The sequence below is a fragment of the Mastigoproctus giganteus genome, chromosome 2 (genome assembly GCF_048544385.1).
Source record: "Mastigoproctus giganteus isolate SK-2022 chromosome 2, ASM4854438v1, whole genome shotgun sequence".
Classification (NCBI taxonomy): domain Eukaryota; kingdom Metazoa; phylum Arthropoda; class Arachnida; order Uropygi; family Thelyphonidae; genus Mastigoproctus; species Mastigoproctus giganteus.
In genome coordinates this window covers 82965547-82987435 of record NC_143576.1, presented here as the reverse complement: position 1 = coordinate 82987435, position 21889 = coordinate 82965547, and the positions used below count along the sequence as shown (strand labels likewise).

Sequence of the window (21889 nt, the reverse complement as noted above, 5' to 3'; positions counted from 1 at the left end):
GATAATCTTGGGGGAGCAGTAACTGAACCCTTTGGAGATGAAAGGGGTGTAAGGAATCGTCGTGCCAGACACGCTGTACACTGCAAAGAGACACTCCTAAGGCAGAGGCAACGGCACGTGTGCTGGTAGTAGAATTATTCTGGACAGCATTCAACACACTTTCTTCCATGGAGGGAGTTCGCGTCGAACGTGGTCTGCCCGCACTACTCCTGTTACCTCTAAATAACCCATAATCGCACAAATTTTGATCCACACGCACAAACAAACGGTGGTCCGGTACATGTCTGTCTGGGAAGCGTTCTCCATAAATTGGTTGAGCGGCTCGTACATTGCCCTCTGCTAATCCATACAGTAGGTGCATGTCTGCCAGCTCACAGTTCGTATATCGATGCATGCTCTTTGTGCAGCGACTACTGCTTGAATGGGCGCCTCCGTAGCCAGGTGGGAAGGAGCAGCAGTGCGTAGCACACGCGCCTTGATTAGACCGGGGTTCGAGCCCGTCACCACCAAATACGGATGATGCGGAAAGGTCAGGGAATGACCACCGCATATCCCGGAGTAATATGGCCTAAGCTGCTAATGCTCCTAAAAAAAAAAAAAACCAAACAAAACTGCTTGAATGAGTAAACCAGAAATTTTCCCTCTCGCGAACTGATGAACAGAGCCCTGTACCGACTTACGATGAAATTTCCGGTTATGGGTTCTTATGCAATTCACATTCCTTTAGATGTTACCTACTTTCCCTAAACGTTTGTACCAATATTTTTTAGACATCCTGATGGGATATACCAAAAACCGAAAGGGGGAAGGGAGAGAGAAATAAAGAAAAGAAGAGTAGATCTTCCAGTTGTGCAACCATTAAGAATGGCAGCATAAAAACACTTCGATGCCTCCAGCCAGATGGATTTGATCAACCTCGTATTACTGGAATTATATTTCGAATTATATTCCAGAATGATATATTTCCTTAGTTCAAACACTTCTTTAGCAAATACGTACCTGGAGCCTCTGAAACTTACTACAGTCTCTTAAACATATAGCTTATTCTCCGGGAGCTATACTCTCAATAATTTCAAGTATCGCTGTCCTAGCATTGTCATATATTCGACAATCATATAGTATGTGCTGCCAGCCTTTCCTGACCCCTCAAAAACAAAGGTCCATGTTACTTAGTCCTATTGCATGTAATTTCTCATTCATTGGCCCGTGCCCTGTTAACAAAAATGACGATTGTCAACTAGGTTTAAACCAATTGCGAACTTTTTTATTATTCAGAAAAGTCACGTTCGGGATAAACAAGTTGGTCACTCTTCCAGTAGGTATGGTATCCCATCTTGTCTGCCATACGGAGAACCGTCTCTCCCCCTCCGGGAAGGAGGGTATAAAGTAAATCGAGACAGGGAGCTCGATTTAGATCGCCAATAAGGCGCTTTGCAGCAGAGCTGCACTGTCAAGTCCAGTGCTATCCGTCTAGCCTCCACAGAGGTCTGATCAGGTAGTTGTCGTTCATGAGATTCAGGGCCCGTTCATGCTGTCTTGATTGTAGTCTTTGTAAGTGGTAGTCAAGTCCAGTGCTTGTCGCGTTTTCATCACTCTTGTCCGAGAAGTGGAGTTTACTGGCCGGATCTGTTGGTTATTTGGTATGTTGGTGGTCTAACGGTTCCTGGGATTTCTCCCATCTCCGCGTATGTTCTCTGTATCGGTCAAGTCAGAGATTTAAAAGTGTGTGGGATATGTAGTATGTTGTGCTCATTGTTCATCCGGCCTGTTAGCCGCCCGGTCCCACTAGGGGCCCGACGTTACCAATACCAGCCACGGGGGGGGGGGTTACCAGTGATTGAATCAGTACTCTGGCAGGTCCTGCCACCTACTTTCCTGGGATTTCAGTGGCAAGGACCAAAATAAATAAAATAAAAATTAGAAAAATCAATAGTCGCGAGGATGTTTTATGGCGAATTTGGGTTTTTGCTTTAGGAGCACTGTTTGGGGTATTACGCTTAAGGTTTTGATAAAGCCTAATTGGGCTTTATCAAAGCCCAATTAGGCTTATTTGCTCATTTAGAATACTTAGCTAGTAAGGTTAAAAATTTTACAGCCTCTATTGTCAGAATTACAAGAAAAGACTGGGGGTTGAATAGAAGAGTTCTTTCCTTGGACTACAAAGCTATATTTTTGCCTATTGTGTCATTATTCATCTGTTTGGTTTTTGCGAGTGAGTACCGTTAAATTTAGGAATAAGTTAAATTCATTATAAAGATCTATGTTATTAACTACATTACGAGTGTGTAAAACGGTACTCGCGATGACGCTATACAGGTTATTGCGAATGCTCTTCCTTTGGATTCGTTTGTTTTGCCAGGAAGTATAGGCCATTTACTATTATTGGTGTTACTAATGATATTCAGGTTGATCGAAAGATATCTAATAGGAATATTATGTAAAACTAATAGAAATTTGTCAGGAAAGATGGAATTCCAGTGTGACCGGAGCTGTGACTAGGAGGTTTATTCCTGATGTAACTTTTAATATAGATTATAAGAAGAACCACTAGTTTAATTTGAGAATGGAAACTTCTTACTTATTAACCGGTCATGGGTCTTTGAAGGGCAATTTGTGCGAGTTAAGGATAGAGTCTGACACGTATTGTGTTTGTCAGGCTTTAGAGACTTGGGATCATGTGTTATTTGATTGTTCTGTTTACGATCAGATCAGAATTAAACTTGTAAATATAGTGGTTGATTTATGCAGAGGTAGTGAACATAAGTTATCTAGTTTTGAGTATGTTCAGACACTTCAGGAGTTTGCCAGAAGAGCTTTTCAGAAGAAGAGGTAATTTAATATACTGATTGACTGTGGTTAAGTGTAGAAATTCTTTCTGTGCACTTTTTTTTTGTTGTTTATCTATGCTGTCATCTTTTTTTTTTTGCTGGCATCTTATAATGCTAAGATGCGGGATTATTGCTGAGTTAGCCTAGATAAGTTTTGCATACTGCTTGCATACTTTTTTTTTTGGTGCTTCCTGGTGTGGGCAGCCAGGATGTGGGGGGAAGTGACACCTATCGGTATTGCACTTCATCCGATGGGTGAATTGTGCATTGTGCACAGACAGGAAAAGTTGACCCAGACCCGGCTTTAGGGATGAGTATCGGGAAGCAATCACCAATTTGGTGTTTGCTTCCCTGTGACAGAGTGACCCTCTTATTTTTTACTATTAGTAGATGTTCTACTTGATACTGATCGTACTGTGGAGATGGACTTCAAGTCTAGATGCCACCATACATACTTTAATATACTGTGACCACTGTGTGATAATACAGAACGTAAAACTGCCTGAAATGTTATGTTTATGCAGTTTGTGTTCTTTAGCTGATTCTGGCCACTTTGCCACCTGGAATCAGCCCAGTTCCCGTCTGCAACACGATGAGGTGTAGATTGGTATGAATCGTGGGCTATCCTGCCTAAGAGGCGAAAATCACAGGAGTCTCTCATCCACCGGAGGCAGTGAATGCCAGCAATATCCCATACCACTGAACGCCTAATCCAGGATACTAGCAAAAAAAAAAAATAAAAAAAAATAAATAAAAATAAATAAGAAAAATCTGTCTCTGGCGAACAGAGGCCAGAAAATCCTGTTCCGCTGTGGGAGAATAGCAGGGAAAAAAACTAGAGGCTTAATAACAGTGCTGAAGAGAATTACTACTACTGGAAAGATGTACGCCAGAGCATGTTCTTCAGGTGTTAAGAGAAATGTCAAATTTGTTGCTCTAGTAATTTAAAGACAAAATCCAGGTAATAGATTGGAAGTCAGTCCGAGTATGAGGAATGCCATCCACTCGAACTGCAAGTGATATCGAAGCAGGTTTGGATCCCTGTGGCTGTTGAGATAGTGAGGGATTCGAAGTTAATAGTTTCCTTTTGCTAAAAAATTCTGATGCGAATTGTTGAAAAGCAAGATATGAATTAAAGTTTTCAGTAAAAGCCGTTATTTCTCTCTGACATATTACTGACTGAAGCTTGTAATCTAATTATGGAGTCATGGTATGAGTTGTAGTATTATAAAATGTGGGTCCAAGTTCCCTCAGCACCACAGAAATATAGATTTGAATTGGAAGACCCAATTGAAAAAGTTAGTTGATGGAACCATGTCCTGTAAGTATGAATGACGTTATTAAACTAGGAGTAGACCAATTACGAACTTTCTTACTGATGGTGAAAGTGACTTCAGGTGTGAATAAACGAGTATATCATTGTGTTTGCCACATGTTGAACTCGTTCCAGATTCGGTGCATTTCCTTTTTAACGTCTGCTGAAAGATTGCAAGCAATACCAAGAACGTCAGCCGGACCCCATATTTAAGCCTGTAACATAGACTTTTGGTAATTGCACACACGTGTAGCGGAAAGATCCCAGCAAGGACCTGAAAAGTAGCAGAAGACACTTTATGCAGGATCGCAGCAAAGGAAGAAGCATTACGCGGTGTGCGGACCTAAGTCTCACCTGAAATCTAACATTGGTAGCTTTGAGAAATCAGACACAGGAAGCAAAAGTAGCTATAGGAATGAATACTAAATATAACAGAAGTGTTTTCCTACTTAATCACCATTCAGATCTAGTGATATGGATGTTTGCTGCAGTAAACTGCTTGATCTTCTCGTAACATTATTTACTTGAGGGAATAAAGAAGAATCGGTCGTCCAAAGTTATGCCAAGATGCATTAGCTGAGGTACCAGTGGGATCTGTTTATCATCTATCTTTATGCGTGAAGGTCCATAATCAAGCTTGTCTTTGAAAATCATCAATTTTGATTTCAAATACGTAAACAAATTACGTAAAAATTGCAAGTCTTCTGCAATTAGTGTCACAAGGTGACATAGGCGAAGATCGTGACATTTTCAGGTTTATGTAGTGGCTGACTATATAATGCAACTGAACATTGCGGACACCCTCTAGAAATGTATCTTGAAGCTGGTTGTTCGACCGCTGTTGAGCCATTTACGATAGATTCGATACCACGTAACGAGAGCACTTTGAGTAGTCTTGTCTGTAACCACAGTTTGAGAACAAACCTTGTGATTACACAATACGTATTTAGTCCCAGTTTTCAAAATGGTGATTTCCGTTTGATGTTTTCTTTTATTTAAAAAAATTTAAATGCATACAAGAAGGCACTTTATTTTGTAGAATCTTTTTTAATATATAACATAAAATATGGTCAAGTTACATCTTTAGTGCGAAAGTATTAATGTTCAGGAGTAAATAAAAATTATTCTCTGATGAATAAAGTAGTAAGAGCTCTCGATCCATGAATAGGTTGGAGGCTATTGAGCAGGTCTGAAAAAATACAGAAAGCATACATAATCAGAATACGGTAGAACTACATCCTTATCATATAAAAGCATATACTTAGGTCTTCAAAAATGCAATCAAAGGCGAAGCAGCAACTTGTGTTTTGATTTTTGAAACTAGAAAGTTTCAAAAATCAAAACACAAGTTGCTGCTTCGCCTTTTTTTTATTTATTATTATTTTTTATTATTATTATGAGCTACCACTAATATTAACTAAGTAACCTCTTCAGAGCTCATAGTTGTATGTTTGTAATCCGGTACAAACTAAATTTACAGTACTTTAATGAGGTATTTTTATTTTGATTTGCCATCTTGAAAATGATCGAAATGTGATCTACTATTCACAAGTTGGAAGTTCAATGTAGGCTCTATTAGGTTGACTTAAAACTTATTACGCAATAAGTCGTCTTTCACCGAAGTAAAAATATGGGATATTGCCCGAGTAAATATAGCTTTTTACTGAAATTGATGAATCATTCATGAATACGAAAAGTTCTTCGGTCGACCCTGGGGTATCATAGTTTGAAGTTTTATTAATATTATGTTATCGATCCTCTCCGTCTATTCTCATTTGGTTCGTAATGTGAAGATTCCACAGTTATCTAGTTTGGTTTGTGACTGACACAGTCGCATGCTTTATTCTCTAGATTGTAGAAGGAGAGTTAGAATACGCGGAGTTTTTTTATAAACTGTTTCTGTCTTTACGCTATCTGTTAATGCAACACCAGCCTTTTTCATCAGAAATGTATGTGCTTTTTTTCATAAATAGATTTCTAGATAGCTCGTCAATCTCGTTTTAGAAGAAAATCTTTATTGTACAGTAAAGATACAATAATGTGCCCGCCACAGCCAGGAGGCCAGGGGCTTGACAATGATATAGAAATATAAAAATATGTACAGTATAAAAATTTGTGCAGTATAAAATATTACATAACAATTAAAAACGTAGCATTAGCCATTCAATAGATATGAGTATGTACATAGTTGTGAGGCAGACAGTACACCAAGGTATGTACAAAGCACATATTTAAGCATATTCACACAAGTCAGAAAATTTCACAGTGCCACATTATTGTTCGGTATTGCATTTTCTTGTGAAGACAGTTCGTCGATTTTCCTGCGACGTGCCGTTATGCACCTCATAGGAGATAGAAGATGGAGATATCAGTATGAGTCGACATCAGGGGCCAAACAAAAGGGGAACAAGTTCGGCCAACGAGCGCCTGTAATTGCGATCAGAAGCGAATTTCTGCAGGTCAACTCCGATCATTAGCAGGGCTTGTACTGTAGGAAGTACTTGTCCAGGTAGGAATCTGTCACTGATCTTCAGCCTGTTCCGTTGTAGCTGAAGAAGAGGGGTGGCTCGTAAGGACGGAAGTGGAACATGCCACTGGCATATATCCCAGAAGTCAGGGGAGTTGATTTTGCCAACCAGCATTTTGACTGTGGTCACAGTTCTCCTCATGCTGATTATTTGAGGCAGCCGTGGGATTTGGAGTTGGTCGGCCATGCTGGTGGTCCTCTGCTGAGGGGGGAGTCGATGTTTGTGGGTTGCCCACTTCAATATCCAGTATTCACTGGCGAAGATGGGCTTCATGAGAGAAGGTACTGCGGATGCCCATATTTCAGAGGCATACAGAAAGGTAGGATACACAATGGTTTCCAGATATCTGATTGTGGTTCTTGCGTCTGTGTTATGAAGAAGATGTTGACGGGCAATCCAGCGCATTCGGTTGATCTTGCGTAGAACACATTCGATGTGACAGTTGAACCTAAGGTTTGGGTCGAAGGTTACACCGAGATCTTTGTGTTTAGTAACACTTGGAATAATTGCGCCCTCCAGTGAGGGTTGTATGAATGTGGGACACTTCTTCAGAGAAAAAACCATAATAACGGATTTTTGGGGGTTCAGTTTGAGACCGAAATGGTTGAGATGGCTAGAGAAAGCTGTGATCTTATTACAGATTTCCGATGTGATCACTCCCCTGTCGGCTGATGGTGGTATTTCCGTTAGGAACTTTATATCGTCGGCGTAGGTAATGACATCATCTCTGTTACACACAAACGGAATAAGGAGGGCTGTAAAAAGTAACCCCGATAAAACGCCACCTTGCGGCACACCAGCATTGATGGATCGGGTATAGCAGAGGTTACGATGAGTGAGGTACACTGTTCTGTTCCGGAGGAGCGAGTGCAGAAAAGCGAAAACGTCACCTTTGATCCGAAAGAAATTGGTTAGGAGATTCAGAAGGGCTGAGATGTTGAGGCTATCAAAAGCAGCTTCAATATCGGCATAAACAACCGCCATTTCTGATTTGGCCTCAAATGCATTTAAAATTTCCGTTTGGACTGCCAGAAGGTTGGAGACAGTTGATCTATTAGGGAGAACATAATGGAGTTGTTTTGATGATTGTGGAAGAAGATGGCGTGTTATATGCGGAAGAAGAACTTTTTCCAGTAGCTTTAGGAGCGTGGATGCAGTGGAGATCGGTCTATAGTGCTTCGGCTGGCTTGGTAGTTGAACTTTAGGTAGTGGGGCAAGACTGTATTTGCTCCAGGATGCCGGAAACACTCTATGGGAGAGGATGGAGTTGAACAAGTAGAGCAGAGGATCAGGGATATATATACATTTCCAAACGTTTTTAGGCTTTACAGAATGTACGAAGATTAGGGTGAGACACTGCTCTGACCTAGAAAAAACTGCTCATATTCCTTCCACCCCCGTTTTCCTTGAATCCCTTTCGGGGTGTCGAAGCTCAACATATCCCCTCCTAAGTTCATTCCCTCATCTCACCTGATTTATATATTGATGTGGCCATCGAACTTTTTAGAGGTTTTAGAGAATTCTCAAGTTAGGATTTGTTGTGCATACTGTATGCTTTGTAATAACACCTCATGGTCTTCTCGTGAAATTTTTATTGTTGCCGTAAAGAATACTCTCATTCATACCTCATTCTTATTTTAAATCCAATATATAATAAATTATTGGTACTTACGGAGTTGTTTTATTTTCTCCTGAAGCAACACCAGAAAAGCAAAACTGCAATACAAGAACATGAATTAGTAAGCACAAAAGTAACAAGTTATTTAATGTACGCAGCACATTACATTTCAGGCGCGTTAGCAAATAGTAATAATTCATGATTATAATAACAAAAAAAAAAAAAAAAAAAGGAAGAAAAATACTTTTATGCACGAACCGAGAATATTCGGTGTCTGGCATCCACCATATTGCCAATTCATTCCTTCAATAAGCGCACGCAAAAATAATATCCAGTGCTTCAGCTCCATATACAGTATATGGATATCCTATATGATATGTATGAAAAAAAAAATAATAATAATAGTTGCCGGATTTCTGTTGGTCCAGTTTTAATGAAATTTGGGAAGGTTCGATTTAAAGGAGATAAATCTAAAATTCCACCAAAATCCATCCATTGGCAGCCGAATTATTATTTGCGGACGGACGAATTAATAAATTATAATTTGCTGATTTCTTTTGGTGCGATTTTAATGAAATTTCGTTTGGCTCGACAGATTTTTCCAAAATTGTTAAATATAAAATTTTATGAAAATTCATCTATTAAGAGTCCAGTTGTTATAAGCTGACAGACTTGAGTAGGTGAGGTGTCCTGGTAGAACAAAACTACTTTGCTGAGTTTTCTTCAGCGTTTGTCTTTCGTGTTTTCACGCAAACGCCTCTGTTTGACCTTTCTGAAGGTAATCCCCTAGCAACACTCCATTAGTAGTATTCCCGAAAACTGTTGCCATAACCTTGGCAACAGATGAAAGGGGAGAAGATCTGTGTCTCCACTGTGTCCATGGAGATCTGTGTCTCCATGGTCACAAACTTTTCAATGAAATTTGCTGGATCTTCTTGAACACGATGCTAATGTTCACTTGACAACTCTTTGCGTTTTTGATCCGCTGTCAACTTTGGAACCCATCGTACCGACATCTTTTTTAATAGCGAGAACCTCTGTTATTATGTGGTACCAAACTGTCACTCATCACCAGGTCATGCACGGTACAACAGTTTCTGGTATGATGGGCGTTGCATGTCGTTTACAACATAGGTCATCTTCCGGGCTCTCTCTCCTCTTTTAAATTCTGCTGCTTCTTAACCACGGAAGAGTAAGGGGCACCCTTCCTAATATTGTAACCATATCCTCACGAATTTCCTTGGTGTTAGTTTCTTTTTCCCAGATATTGGATGACTGTACGGTGACTGATTTTGTCCATCTTTCCTCATTTCCACGATTTTGTTCACTCCAGGACCTGTACTGAAAACAAAATACGTTATTGAAACTGCATAAAACTTGGTGGGTTACTGTTTGAAGGGTTGTACATTAAGTACAGAAATTTACCACTACCATTTCATATTCAGACACAGACTTTTGAAACCCCTTTCCCCCCTCCATATAAATGTAGGGGGGCATACTTTACATATATATTGGGAGGTTTACGTAAATCATTTTAGGATCTTACATACGTACAGAGTTATTATCAGAAAAATTTTAAAAACTTAAACATGGATTTTATTTGATCACAACAAAGACTCGATTATTGTATTCACAATGTTTGCAATTATGTGAAAAATCATTTTGAAAAGCAAACAAAATGAACAAAGCAGCGATCAAGTAGTTGGTTCAACAACTTGATTGCGATGAGGTTTGAATTCCTGTAGGATATATGGCCTGTATGTGACGAATCAATGCAGGTTTCGTCTCTGATGAAAGAAGATCAGAGATCACAATCAAATCCAAGCCCCAAAAGAACAAAAATCTCATAACACTCATAGTGGCACAAATTTTTTCCCCCTTTGCTATCCGAAGCAGATTACTGACGTCTTCCTTACGGATTTTGTGATTCCTGAGAAGTATAGCAAACTTAACTGTTTTTCAGTTCATTTATACAGATTCCTTTTGTATAAGTAGGATAAGGTGCTTTGTATCATCTTTTCATTTCTTTTATTTTCATTTGGAAAATTAAATGCACTAGGCATAATCCTTATGGGTTTTGATAATTAACTATATAATATCGGTGTAAATACACCATAGTTAACCCATAGATTTGAGCTACGATTGTAGCGTAGAAGGCATCGTTTTAATTGTATAGCGTTTAATGCAAAATACCCTGAGTGAAATATCGTTTTCGTGTACCTTCAAAATCACTTTCAGAGATATCTTTGTAGTTCGATTGAGTTGGAGCAACTGCGCCACTACCCTAGTAAATCCGGCATTGAGCACCACCCTTGCACTTCCTGTGTTTAGATGTAGATATTTGCAAAATAAAGTTATGACAGCTGCATCTGGTCACAATGATAAAAATATTCCTTCCCCATTGCGCTGGGCCTAGTTATGTTTCCAGAACAATTTCATTTTTTCCTAACTTACTTACTTACTCCATGGTGCTTGGACCGCGAGGATCTTTGATCGCCTTGGCAGCTAAATTCCAGAGTTCTCTGTTGTGTGCAAGCTCTCTTCAGTTCACCTCTCCTCCGAAAATTACACTATCTTTCTTTATACCATCCTCCAATTTCAGGGGTGGTCTACCAGCTTTTCTTTTCCAGGTTGGGATCCTATGAGGATTTGATGGATGTCTTCCGTCATCAGTACGGATAGCATGTCCACCTGATCTAAATTTTCTAACCTTTATGATTTCAATTGTACACTGTACTTTCAGTTCCATATTTCCCCTTTTAGTTCATTGTTATGGAGTCTTCTCCAGTGATTTCATCTTCTTTTAACCCGAAGATTATTCTTAGAATTTTATTTTCGAATAATTGTTGTTGTTGTTGTTATTTGGTTTTTAGGAGCATTAGCAACTAAGGCCATATTGCTCCGGGAATATGCGGTGGTCATTCCCTGACCTTTCCGCATCCTCCGTATTTGGTGATGACGGGCTCGAACCCCACTGCTGCTCCTTCCCACTTGGCTACGGAGGCGCCTACGAATAATTGTAATCTGTTCTGTGATTGTTTAGGAAGTGGGCAGGTTTCACGTCCATGGGTTATAGTGAGTGGTATTATCGTTCTGTAAATCTTTTTAAGTTCCTAGACACTTGTCTTGAAGTTGGGATTTTTTGAACCGCATAAAAGCACATTTATATTCTGAATCCTAGAATTAATTTCTTCTGCGATATTATTACAATCATTCAGAATGCTTCCCAAGTACTTGAAGCTTGACACTTTCTCAACTGTTTGATTTCCAATGTCGATGTTGAGGTCCTCAATATTCTTATTTCTGCTAAGTTTAAGGTATTTTGTTTATTTATTTTTTATTTTTAGGCCAATGAGATTAGCTTCTTTTTCCCAACACTATTAAATTATAAAAATAAGGCTCTGTATATCATCGTGTGGTCCGTTCAGGTGTACTCCTTTCCCTGTCTCTTCCACTTTTCTTATCACTTTTTCCAAAGCCAAATTAAAGAGCAGGGATTAAAAGTGGGTCACCTTGTTTTAATCCGGTCGTTATTTCAAACGGGTCTGCTATTTCATTTTGTATTTTAACTTTGTTTATCGATTCTGTCATGCATATTTTTGTTATGGTGACTAGTTTCTTTGGGATTCCAAATTTTAATATTTTATTCCAGAGTTCATCTCTTCTAATACTACCATGCGTCTTACTGAAGTCTGTAAATAGCATGTACATGTTCTAGTCATATTCGTATTTTTTCTCCATGAGTTTGCCCGCCTGTAAAGATTTGATCAGTTGTGGAGAGGTTTTTTAAAACCACATTGGCAGCCCCCGCCTATTGTTTCCTTTGTGCAGTAAGTTAGCCTCCGTGGTATGATATTTGACAGAATTTTGTATGAAGTGTTTAAAAGAGAAATCCCTCTATAGTATTACAGGCTGCTCTACCTTTCCTGTAAATGGGACATATTATACTTTCTCTCTATTGATCAGGTAATTGTTCTTTTCTCCAGATTTGTGTTATTAGGCTGTGCATGGCGTTATGTAGGTTTTTACCTCCTACTTTGATGAGTTCAAGGTATATTATCGCTTCCAGGTACGTTGTGATTTTTCAGTTTGAGGATACTGGATTTTACTTCGTTTAGTATGGGTTCCTCTATTTCTGGCTCTGCACTTGTATTTACTCTCTTTGTCCGTCTTCTTCCATTTTTATATTCAGAGTTCACCAAAATGTTCCTTTAATCTTTGGACAAGGGTGTATGTTGGTTGGTAACCATTTTTCTGCTGGTTTATTCCTTGTTGCGAGCTTTGGTGTAGGCAGAAAATGAAACTGGAGAATTAGAAACAAGCCAATTACGATATGCAACATTCTTCTCTTGAACAGCCTTAGCACATTTATTGCAAAACCAAGGTTTATTTAAAGGACGAGATTTTAGAGTGGAGTGTGGAATAAAGGATTCCATTCCTGCAAGAATAATTTCACTGACACGATCTGAGCAAACGTTCACATCAGAAGTTTTGAAACAGTAATCCGACCGAAGAAAAGAAGTCTCGCAGGTCATCCCATTTTGCATTCTTGTAATGCCAAACAACACGAGGTTGGGAATAGCCATGAGATAAAGGTTCCATTGGAGAAGAGACAATCACCAAGTTGTGATCTGAAGTGCCTAAAGGACCTCTCATTTCGACCTGTACTTAGAAGGGTTGTTTGTGAGAAAAAGATCATTGATTAGGATTGTCCGGTATTCTTGTAGGTAAATGAACAATCTGTGCAAGGTCATTAGTAATATACAATTGCCTTATATTTTTGTCTTTGTGGTTGTTTTCCATGTTTACTCTTTGGTCTTCCCGGAATTGTCTTTTCTTTCTAAGGAATGCCGTAGTTTCTTTGCAACATCGTTTATACAGTTCATACTTCTCGTGGTTGGGATTCCTTTGCCATCTAATCGTTTGGATCTTCTTTCCTCACCTTTTGTTCCCTCATCATACCATTCCTTACCCTTTGTCTTAGGTTCTAATCCCAGAGTATCTTTTGCCGATTCCAGGGATAACATCTTTTATGTATTTCCAAGTGTAATATTAACATCGTTAAATTCATGTTTCTCTGCTTGACCAGTAATTTTATTTTCTAGATTTCTTGGAAAGTTAAGCTTATTTTCATTGTCTTTTAGTCTGTTTGTATTGATTTTTAGCGGAGCAGTTCTTTTTGTGTGGCGTTTTGTGTGGCGTGTTGATAATTTTTATTTTTAGCTTTGCAACGACTAAAAGTGGTCTGAATCAACATCAGCACCTCTGTAATATCTAATATCTGCGATTGTTGAATGTCTTCTTTTGTCAGCTAAAACATGATCACTTTGGCTAAATGTTTTTCCATCTGGTGACATCCAGGTTTACTTACGTATTTGTTTCTGCGAAAACACTGTGCTTTTAATTATCATATTTTTGGATGTTGCAAATGATATGTCTTGTGCCATTGTCGTTAAACATTTCGTGAAGACGTTTTCTCAATGGTTGGCCGCCATATACCTTCTCTTCCAATTTTTGAATTGCAGTCACCCAGGATGATTTTGCAATCATATTTTGACAGTTTAATTTACAGTTCTTAAATATCTTGGTAGAATTTATCTTTCGTTTTGTCATTTTTATCTTCCGTTGGGGTGATTAAAAAAAAAAACAACAACAACAATGTGGAACCAGTTACCTTTTTATTTTTTATACCACAGTCTGTCAGAAATGAATTCCACCGTTAATATATTTTCTAATAGTTTGTTGTTAATTACAAATCATGTTCAAAATTCACGTTTATCTGTTTCTCCATAGAAAATTGTGAGGTGCTGGGTTTTCATGCATATAGTGTTAGGGTCAGGCGCCACCTGTGATTTCTCACATCTGCGCCATATGTACGCTGTGAAGAAATACAGAACTACTGTAAATGCCAGAAAAGTGTTGTCTGTTGTATATGTCATATTGCGTTAGGTCATATACAACAGACAACATTTTTCTGGCATTTACAGTGGTTTTCATGCAATCTTTTCCTGTCCATCTTGTTTCTTGGATGGCTATAATATCTGTTTTATATTTAAACAGCTTACCGATCAGGTTTTTTGAGTGCGCCAGTTCTGAAAAGACTTCTTGCATTCCATGACCCGAATCGTAGTCATTTTTTCCATAGCCAAGGTCTTAGTACCGAAGAGACAGTCTGTTTACTCAGCTGCTTTGGTTTCGTAACGGATACGTTTTTTTTTACGAGATAGTTGTTGGTCCTATGGTCAGCCCCCAACATGCAAGACCAGGATATCTCACTTAGTCTGTTCCCTCACTTTTGACCTGTCTGACTTGGAAGGCCCTACTGGTAGCTATACTACCACTGGCATGGCTCTCAGGATCATTCGGTCATGCAAGTCGCCCCCTTCCCCCCATCATGACAAGGTGGAGATACCATCGGGGGAGCATTTTTTCTAATTAATGACTTTTTTTTTTTTTTTTTTTTTTTTTTACAGTTGGTGTTCTTAATATATATTAACACCGTCGTGTGTAGCCAAACCCAATCAGTTCTCTTCAGATAGCATTAACTGTTTAGTTATGTCGTCGAGAATATGCAAACATATTTTGGTTCTGTGTCCTCAATGTATTTCTAGTTTTCCCTCGAACCAAAATAGTCTGTTCAAGGCGACTGATATCTGGGATTTGAGTCAGGAGTATATTCCCTATTAAATAACACTGTTATAAATTATAGCAATCATTTTAATTGATCTGATTTTTAGAGTCCTGGTACTATTCCTTTAGGAATACTGCCTGGTTATAGATAAATGTCAACATAGTATCAGTAACCGAGTAAGGAAACGAATATCAGAATAAACCAAACTGAGTACGGTATAATTCTTGTGTTCTCTCTCTCTCTCTCTCTCTCTCTCTCTCTCTCTATCTCTATCTCTCTATCTATCTATCTATCTATCTTGTAAACTCCTCTGACTGTGTCGTCACGGAGTATAAATATAATTTTAAGTACGGTATTACCTCTCTCGCCTTCTCGTAGATCTCTTTTCCATAGTCACTAGCAACACATTCTCTGGACTTATTTGTCTGAAAAAATAAGGAAATCATTTTATTTGAGTAATTAAGTAGGCAATAAAAACACATTTTTGTAAAGCTAGTCTAGCCAAGGTCTTTTTTTTTTTTTTTTTTCTATAAAGCTACAAATTATTTATTCTACTAGTCTTTATGTAACCTTACAAGTAATGTACATCCGATGCATAAAAAAAAAATAATAATGCAGAATAACTGTTTTCTCTTCTTATCCAAGCTTGCGCTCTTTAACACTGCAGTTGATGCATTTCTCTGAATTGCATCTCTGTTCAAATGGAAGAGGATAAAACCGAGTTCATATTATTACTGTGCGCGCGCTTACAGGACTTTATTATTATTGTTTGTTGCATTCCTCTAGATTAATTACATTTTGTAAGAATTTGCAGTGGATTATAACGTTATCAATTACACTAATATTTTTTTTAAAGAATATTTTCTGCGTTTTATTGCAACTAGGTGAACTTGGACCCATTTTAAGTGCCGATTCAAGATCTGTGATTTTTCTTTATCACTTTTTTTTTTTTTTTTTTTTTTTTTTTTGCACATGGAATGAAAAATAAATAAGTACCACTTAGCAATATATACGAGTCACCAAACAGACAGAAATACAACCCTGCTATCTTTGGTTAACCTTCGGAAACCAATAACTCTAGAGACTCATTGGTGACAATGCAAATATTCCTGAATTTTTTTAACTTTCTGAAGAAAATTGGAGTTTTTAGTCATTTCTGATTTCTGCCTTTTCTGACGTGACAAATTCTCATATATTATTACAATAAAGGAATAGGCGCATTATAACCAAAGCAGCTTATGCGCCATAAAACCCCCACAACAACAACAACAACAACAGGATATTTTAATGATAAACAAGGGAAATCCACCAGGCCCGACGATAGCTTTGTTTGGTAGTTGGTTGATAACTTTCATCAGATTTTCCTTCTTGATATTAAGCATACAGGGGAGTCAAACTTCTGGATTTATCCGTGGTTGGCACGTGACGCGACACATTTCTAATAGAAGCTGTATTTGATAATTATTATTTTTAGAACTATTCATATGCAGTGAATTTTTTTTTTTTTAGTTCCTCGTGAAATGTAGATATGTCAGTTCAGCGTTTTGCTGCAGAGCAGAGTTCAAGCTGTACTTCGTTTGAAACGTGATACAATCGTAATTTTTTTTTTTTATATTGCAAACTTTTATTAAGGCTTGCTACATTTGTTTCACAGCTATACTGAGCTTTTAGTTAATCTAAATAAAGAATATACCTACGTAACTAAATTCTGAGATTTTATTGCAATTTTGATTGAGTGGCTGGGAGGACAGCCTTAATTGGCGAAACTTACCATTCAAGTGTGAAGGGGAGCAATCCACGTTATCATAATTCATTTGTAAGAGGGGGAATGATCTACTTTGTAACCAAAACAAACAAGCTTTCATTCCCTTTTTTTTTTTTTTTTATTAGACATTTTGGATCACTGATTGGGATTACATTTCAAAAAGAAAATAAGAGTACCTTTTCAGAGAACATGTTTTTGCACACATAACTGGTTGATCCTTCCATCATCGTTACATTAATATCTGCATGAAGCAAAAGGCACAGATCCCACTTAACGATAACCTACAAAGTTACAAAACATTATTACTCAGTTACGAAAATACAGTAGTACTGTATATTAAAATTATTTTATCCCTCTGACAAGTTATAGCTTTAAATGAAATAATAAATAAATAAAACAAATAAACATCACAATACATTTGACGTCAAAAAGGTATAAATTGGCAATTCTGTTATCTTTTTTTTCATTATTCAGTAATACCATATAATCGAGACCAAACCTCACACATCTATCATTTAACCATCCACAATACAACTAAAAAGATTAACCTCTTAAAGGGGAAAATCTAGTAGGGAGCGATCATCCCCCAGGCCTAAACTGAAAAAAAAAAAAAATACTATTTTATGTTAGATTGTATGGTAACGATTTGTGTTGATGCATGTTATACAAAGGGTACTAGGAAAGTTTTGCAATAAAGCTTTGTTTATTTAATTTTTTCAAAGTAATTTCCTCTACATTCAATACACCTCTCCATCCTCCGAAACCAATCTTTAACCCAGTTCTGCCAAGTTTCACTAGGGAGTACAAAGGGTACTAGGAAAGTTTTGCAATATGACGCAACAATGAATCACAGGAAGCTGCTTGTTGCTGCATGTTGAGACGTGTTCAAACGTGCATAGTAGCCGCCGCGCCAAGTCGATGGGCTCAGTTATTCATTAGTAGTGAGAGTGTAAAGTGCTTGCGATGGCATCGTGATCACGAAATGAGATAAGGACAGTTTTGCGGTATAATTTCGTGCATGGTTTAACCATAGGCCAGTGCTTAGAAGAAATGACTCTTGCACTAGATGATGATTGTCCACATCGTACAACGATATTCAGGTGGTATAGAGAATTCCAAAGGGGAAATTTCACTCTGGAGGATTCTGAGAGGCCGGGAAGGCCACGAACGTCAGTTACGGAGGAAAACGTTACTGCTGTGAGGAAAATGCTTGACGAAAACAGGCGAGTGACCTACCAACAGATAGAGGATACTTTGGGCCTAAATGCACCAGCAATTCGTTCGATTCTGCAAGATCATTTGCATGTGAAGAAACTTTGTTCTCTCTGGGTGCCGCATCAACTGACTGAAGAGCAGATGACACGACGTGTGACTTGGTGCCGGGAGATGTTAAAAAAGTTTGATAAGGGACAATCTCGGTATGTGAACAACATCGTGACAGGTGATGAGACTTGGCTGTACTATTACGATCTGCCGACCAAGGCTCAAAACAAAGTTTGGGTCTTTGATGAGGACGACATACCCGAAATTGTCAGAAAATCCTGATCTGTAAAGAAGAAAATGAAAGCTGTATTTTTCAAATCGAGTGGAATTGTGGAACGTGTCGTTTTGGACACGCAGAAGACAGTCACAGCTAAGTGGTATACTGAACAATGCCTGCCTAAAGTCATTGGATCTAGGAAGAACCTGCGGCCATAGTCAAGAATGGACACCTAGTATCTCCATCACGAAAATGCTCCAGCTCACCGCGCCAAAGCCTGCACCGAATATTTGACCACGACAGGACTGAAACTTCTCGAGCACCCTCCCTACAGTCCAGACCTTGCTCCCTGCGACTTTGCACTGTTCCCGCATGTGAAAATGAAGCTAAAAGGGAGGCGGTTTTCCAGTGATGAGGACCTTCTACGGGCTTGGGACAACGAGTGTGCTTTTGTACAATACTAAGACATACTTCAACACTTTTTTTCAGGCAGTTTCACAGAGGTTTTGCGCTGTCGCAGGTGATCGAGGTGGAGATGGACATTTGCCTAGGTGCCACACTATTACGAATAAAACAACCATAAAACTTTAGTTTTCGTGACATTGTCCTGACTGTAACCTCTTTTTAATGCAGCATGTCGAAATTTATGGGACCTTGTGGAAGCTTCTGAAGTGAGGAGTAAACATCTTTCGTTATTAATATTTATGGGTTTTTCACAGAAAATGAAACAACAAGCGCGATTATACGTATACAGGTCAGGGGCCCATCCAGACTGATATCTGGTGGGGGAAGCAGAATATAACAATGGTGATATATGGTTGATAATAATTATGTTCATTAACTTGAATTTATCTCAAATTTTTAACCAGCCTTTATATGTGTTGTGTCAGGACTTTTCGTACTAGGCAGCAGCCAACACCTGGGCAGCTGCCGCCTAATGCTCGTCCCAAGCTGGAGGAGCCAGGTCCGGGTACATTATTCACTGTCAGTGCTCAGCGCACTCCTGCCGTATGTAGTGCAATACCGGCGGGTGCCAGCAATCCCACTCCCAGGTTGCCCAAACTTGTCAGCCAGCAAAAAAAAAAAATAATAATATAATAATAATAATAAATAATAAAAATAAAATAAAATTAATTAAAAATAAATAAAATAAAATAAAAATAATTAATAATAAAAAAATAAAAACAAAAAAAAATAAATTTTAAAAAATAATAATGATATAAAATAAACTAACTAGAGGCAAAATCACTGTAAAAAGCTCATTACTTCTGAGAAAACAGTATAGTTAAATTAAGACCGTTAAGTTAATTCTAGTTAAAAATCAAAATATTCTCAGCATATTGAGACGACAAAAAAAATTAAGCACGTAAGAACCAACAACAAAACAAAAGGTGCTTTTTCACCAAACTCATTTTGTCAGTTTAACTGTTGACAGTTTGGCTTGCCCTTCGAATAGATCCTGTCACTGCGAATAGCAGCCACAATGAGACCACTGCCCTTTGCAGCCTAAATTGTCCGACCGTCATTTTCTAGAAATCTTCGCAATCATCATTATCGTCAAATAATTGTTCACTCAAGCTATACTCGTTTTGTCTGATCGCTGGTTCCTACCAGTTGTTAACCACTGGAACTTGACCATGAAAGTTTTCCAATGGTCAAAGTCACACTTTTTTATTATTATTATTATTATCTGTTTATTTCCATAAGGAACCACCCCAGGACGGCAAATTGCCAGGAGGGTGCTAAGTACATATCAGGGTACGAGATACTACGTGCAATTGGTTACATATACTGTACACGTAGTCTCGTCCCAAAATATTTTGTACACATTTTATGTTTAATACATACAGTATTTACACATTTATGATTGTGTACAAACATTATACAGCTCATATATTTACAATTCATTAATAATTCCACATATAACTTACCTATTTACATAACTGTTACAGAAGGTGTATTTTTCCGGTCAACAATTATTATTGTTCTTAAAATAGAAAGTTTCTCTTTTACTCTCAATTCTTTGGTACTTTGCAGCCGATTCATATTTCGGTAAATCTGTACGAATTCTGGAAGATCTCTTTCCGGTATGTTGCATCTTCACACAGTTTTTCAGCATCTATGTGTAGTGAGTTAAATATTTTCGCTGTATTTGATGGGAAGAATCTTTGCAGGCTACTAAGATTGTTCAGGACTGGACGGAGTGGATTATTTACTTCCCCGCAACGTCTAGCAGTGGCACGCGGTTTGACTAGAATATTATCCAGGACTGGAGCATCTACTCTGCCTGTGAGCATTTGTGCGAGAGTGTGTATGTTCCTGTTAATTGTCCGCTGCATCCAGGGTACGATGTTAAGGTTTGAGTAGAGAATGGCCCTTGAGATAGTAAAAGGGTGGCCAGCAACTCTGTTAAGCCATCGCAAGAACCAGTACTCAATCCCAAGGACGGACTTATAATGTGAATCTGGAGCTGATGACCAGATTTGCGAGGCATACATTGCAATTGGCAGGACACACATTACAATGTACTTGGTCGCTAGATGATGATCACTAATTCCTACCAGTTCCTGTCTAGTTGCCCATAAAGCGGCGAATATTTTTGTCTTCATATGGGCGAAGTGTTGAGCAAAGGTGAGTCTGTCATCCCACTTAAGACCTAGGTCCAGGTGAGAGTGCACTTTTTCAACGCTAGACCCGTTCACAGAGATCGAATGTCATTTTTATTCTGCTTGTAAGTTATGGTCATTTGTGCAGACTTCTGTGCATTAATACGGAGCCCGATGCAATCCAGGTAGCTCTCAAATTCTCGGATTGTGCTATTTGCCATCTGGCAAATACTTTCTGCTGATTCATGGTCTTTGGAAGTGATGAAGAATTTTACATCGTCAGCATATGTTATCAAGTCATGGTACTGTGCAAGAAACGGCTCCAGGGCGGCCGCGAAAAGGGTAGCCGAAAGAACTCCCCCTTGTGGCACTCCTCGCGAGATGGTAAAGTATGATTGTAGCTTTTGGTGCTTAACAGTTAGTTTTCTGTGTTCTAGCAGGCTGGTTATTATAGCTAACAAGTTTCCTCTTACATTAAAATAATTCCTTAAAATCGCAATGAGCGCTGGAGTTGAGACGTTGTCGTAGGCTGCGGAGATATCCAAAAAAATAATATCAATTTGTTTTTTCTCATTTAGTGCTCTCTGCACGCGAAAACGGGTTTCCAGTAAGTTTGTTATTGTTGATCTCCCCGAAATGACTGAGTGCAAATGTGGTGGTCTATTGCTAAAGCAGTGTTGATTGATGGTGGGAAGCATTGCTTTTTCGAAAACCTTCTGTAGGGTGCAACTAACAGCAATTGGTCTGTAATCCTTAGCCGCTTTTGGGTGTTTAATCTTTGGTATTGGGGTTACAATGTAATTTTTCCAAGCTTGCGGGAAAGCTCCTGACCTGATGATTTCCTGATAGATGTGCAGTAATAGATCTATTATAAATGGGCTACTTATTTTAAGGATGAACATTGGAAATTTGTCTGGTCCAACAGTGGCCTTATTGGGCAGATCGTTGATTGCTTTCATTACGCTCTCTTTGGTGATTTGTATTTCACTCAATGGAGGTCTTGTTGGTTCCTCTCTTGCCGAATAGTTTCGCTTGTTTATATCTTTCAGGAATTCCAAAATTTTGTTACAATTATCAGTGTTTTTAATTTGATTCAGTCCGTGCAGGTTACCAAAAGT

General features: G+C 38.5%; 1 protein-coding gene and 1 long non-coding RNA gene across 2 annotated transcripts in view; one reads left to right on the top strand and one right to left on the bottom strand.

The window, feature by feature from the left end:
* Positions 1–21889, top strand: part of LOC150089371 (uncharacterized) — a 200324-nt gene that overhangs the window by 57642 nt on the left and 120793 nt on the right. The window lies entirely within an intron of this gene.
* LOC150089373 (uncharacterized) overlaps positions 5222–21889 on the bottom strand; it is a 49106-nt gene continuing 32438 nt past the window's right edge. Inside the window, exons 3-6 of the mRNA XM_090368552.1 lie at positions 16862–16966; positions 15280–15345; positions 8344–8387; positions 5222–5332 (exon numbers count right to left, since the gene is read on the bottom strand). Coding sequence (XP_090224678.1) covers positions 5320–5332; positions 8344–8387; positions 15280–15345; positions 16862–16966 — 228 coding nt within the window. The 3' untranslated portion in view covers positions 5222–5319. The remainder of the gene's footprint in view (positions 5333–8343; positions 8388–15279; positions 15346–16861; positions 16967–21889) is intronic.